We start from the raw sequence: 2,783 nt of genomic DNA, 5'->3' as shown, positions 1-2,783 counted from the left end.
GCATGCTGCAGCACCTGCTGCGGCTGCAGCGGGACCCCGACGTGAAGCTGCTGCTGCTGCTGGGCGAGGTGGGCGGCGCCGCCGAGCTCGAAGTCGCCGCTGCGCTCCGGGACGGCAGACTCCGCAAGCCCCTCGTGGCCTGGTGCGTGGGCACTTGTGCGCCGCTGATGGCCACGGAGGTGGCCTTCGGCCACGCGGGGGCCTGGGCCAGCAGCGGCGAGGAGCACGCCGCGGCGAAGAACGCCGCGCTGCGGGCCGCGGGCGCCCTCGTGCCGGCCTCCTTCCACGCGCTGGGGGACACTGTGCGCAGTCTCTTCCAGCAGCTGGTCCGCAGCGGCGAGGTCGTCCCCAGGAAGGAGACGCCTGTGCCGCGGGTGCCCTTGGACTACGCGTGGGCCAAGAAGATGGGCCTCGTGCGCAAGCCCAAGGGCTTCGTCTCCACCATTTCCGACGACCGCGGCGAAGAGCTGCTCTACGCGGGCTGGCCCATCAGCAGAGTCGTCCAGGAGGACTTGGGCGTGGGCGGCGTGCTCTCGCTCCTGTGGTTCAAGCGGCCCCTCGCCCCCTACTGCTACAGGTACTTGGAGCTGGTGCTGCTGCTGACTGCGGACCACGGGCCCGCGGTCTGTGGGGCCCACAACGTCATTGTGACGGCCAGGGCTGGCAAGGACTTGATCAGCTCGTTGATTGCGGGCCTCTGCACGATCGGAGACAGGTTTGGCGGCGCCTGCGACAAGGCTGCGCAGCAGTTCCTGGGCGCCTTCCGCAGGGGACTGTCTCCCGCGGAGTTCGTCAGAGACACCAAGGCCAAGAACCAGCTCATCATGGGCATTGGCCACAGAGTCAAGTCCCTCCACAACCCCGACCGCCGCGTCGAACTCCTCAAGAACTTCTGTCTCCAGCACTTCCCGGAGACGCCGCTCGTCCACTTCGCGCTCCAAGTCGAGCAGGAGACCACGCGGAAAAAGGCCTCGCTGATCCTCAACGTCGACGGACTCATTGGCGTCTCCATGTGCGACCTGCTGCTGCACTCCGGCTTCTTCTCCGAGCCCGAGGCCCACGACTACATCGACAACGGCTGCATCAACGGGCTCTTCGTCCTCGGCCGCAGCATCGGCTTCATAGGCCACTTCCTCGACCAAAAGAGGCTCAAACAGGGACTCTACAGACACGACGTCGACGACATTGCCTACGTCCTCCCGGGGTACGAGGCCCCCCGCTGACCCCGCGCCACGGGGCCCCTCCGCGCCCAGGGGGGCCCCTGCGGGACCCGGGGGGCCCCTGCGGCCTCAGGGGGGCCCCAGGGGCCCCAGGGCCGTGATTAGGGGAGAGCCAAAGTGGGGCTCCGGTGCTGGCGTTGTTGAGGTACTTCCAGCACACGGCGCCCCTCACTGAAAGGGCACTAAAGGGTACCAAAAGGGTACCAGGAAGGGCCCAAGGAGGCCCCCATGAAGATCAAGACAGAGCCACACTGGGACTCTAGAGGTGGGATGTCGAGTACTCGAGGGCCCGCAGTGAAATCAGCTAAGGGGCCCCAGGCGGGCCCCACGGGGCCCCCCACGCGAATTGGACGGGCCCCCGTAGGGGCCCCCATACAGGACAAATGGCCCGAGTGGGGTCATTCAGGGGGCCCTAGGGGGCACCCTATGGAGAGGATCCTCTAGGGGCCCCTCTAGGGGCCCCTCTAGGGGCCCCCTATAGCCCCTAGGCTTCGCCGACTGTTCGTGGACTTTGGAGGCGAAGAAGTTTTTAAATTATTTGGATTGGGAGGAAGATGTGGCTTCGATGACGAAGAAGTTTTGAAGAAGTGTGCGTGCATGCGCAGATGTGCATGCAAGGAAATATATATATATACATACATATATATACATATGCATGCGTATATGTGCGTGTGTGAGTATATATACATATACAATATATATGTATATATATTTATATATATATATATTTATGTGTAGATAAACATATATATATTTATATATATCTACACATAGATATCGATATATATACATATATATGCGTAAATGTATTTATGGACTTGTGCAGATGTATTTGTGTGGATATCCGGTTAATGCGATTATTCGTTGTTTACAGGCATTTGTAAGTGTGCCTATATATATATATATAGAATATGTGCATAAATATATATACATGTATGCCTATATATGTATATATATACATATATGTGCATATACATATATATACATATGTGTACGTACTGGTGTACTTGCAGCTACATGCATATACATACATTTATACATTTATTTAAATACATATACATAAATATAATTATAAATGTAATAATTATAAATGTAAATGTAAATGTAAATATAAATGTAAACATGTAAAGTGACATATTCGGCTGCATGCGCATGCATGCATTAATTGCCGGAAGGGCGCAGAGGCGCAGCCCCAAAGCCCTCGAGTTTGAATTGAAGTGGGGCTTCGAAGGTTTTGCATGCATTTAAAATGTAAATTCAATTAAAACAAAATCATTTGTATTGTTTCTTACTTTTAATCATTTATTGTTCAGTTTCCACTCAGTTATTTAGATGGACATGCAAAGAGAGCTCCCAGCTGCCCTGCAATTCATGCATCCCAACTCACTCTGTGTGCTGCTTTGCATGCAAAATACTTACATTTTATCTTTTGCATTTATTCCCATTTTATTTTATTCTGTGCTAGCCAAGCCTACTTGCATGCAAGCAACTCTCCAACAAATGCTTTCAAAGTCCCCAAAGACCTTTTGCCTTCATCCTGTGTGCGCTGCTGCAGCAGATGCT

At 54.2% G+C, this 2,783-nt stretch overlaps 2 protein-coding genes across 2 annotated transcripts in view; one reads left to right on the top strand and one right to left on the bottom strand.

Moving 5' to 3' along the window:
* Positions 1-1,223, top strand: part of ETH_00040515 (ATP-citrate synthase, putative) — a gene marked incomplete at both ends in the record, with an annotated part of 2,789 nt that extends 1,566 nt beyond the window's left edge. Inside the window, one exon of the mRNA XM_013373806.1 lies at positions 12-1,223. Within this exon, the coding sequence (XP_013229260.1) occupies positions 12-1,223 (1,212 nt within the window). The remainder of the gene's footprint in view (positions 1-11) is intronic.
* Positions 1,224-2,752: 1,529 nt separating this feature from the next.
* Positions 2,753-2,783, bottom strand: part of ETH_00040510 (uncharacterized protein) — a gene marked incomplete at both ends in the record, with an annotated part of 4,091 nt that continues 4,060 nt past the window's right edge. Inside the window, one exon of the mRNA XM_013373805.1 lies at positions 2,753-2,783. Coding sequence (XP_013229259.1) covers positions 2,753-2,783 — 31 coding nt within the window.

This window comes from Eimeria tenella, genomic scaffold (genome assembly GCF_000499545.2).
Source record: "Eimeria tenella Houghton genomic scaffold, Eth_scaff1754, whole genome shotgun sequence".
In the NCBI taxonomy this organism is placed as follows: domain Eukaryota; phylum Apicomplexa; class Conoidasida; order Eucoccidiorida; family Eimeriidae; genus Eimeria; species Eimeria tenella.
This window is presented reverse-complemented; position numbering and strand designations above follow the sequence as displayed.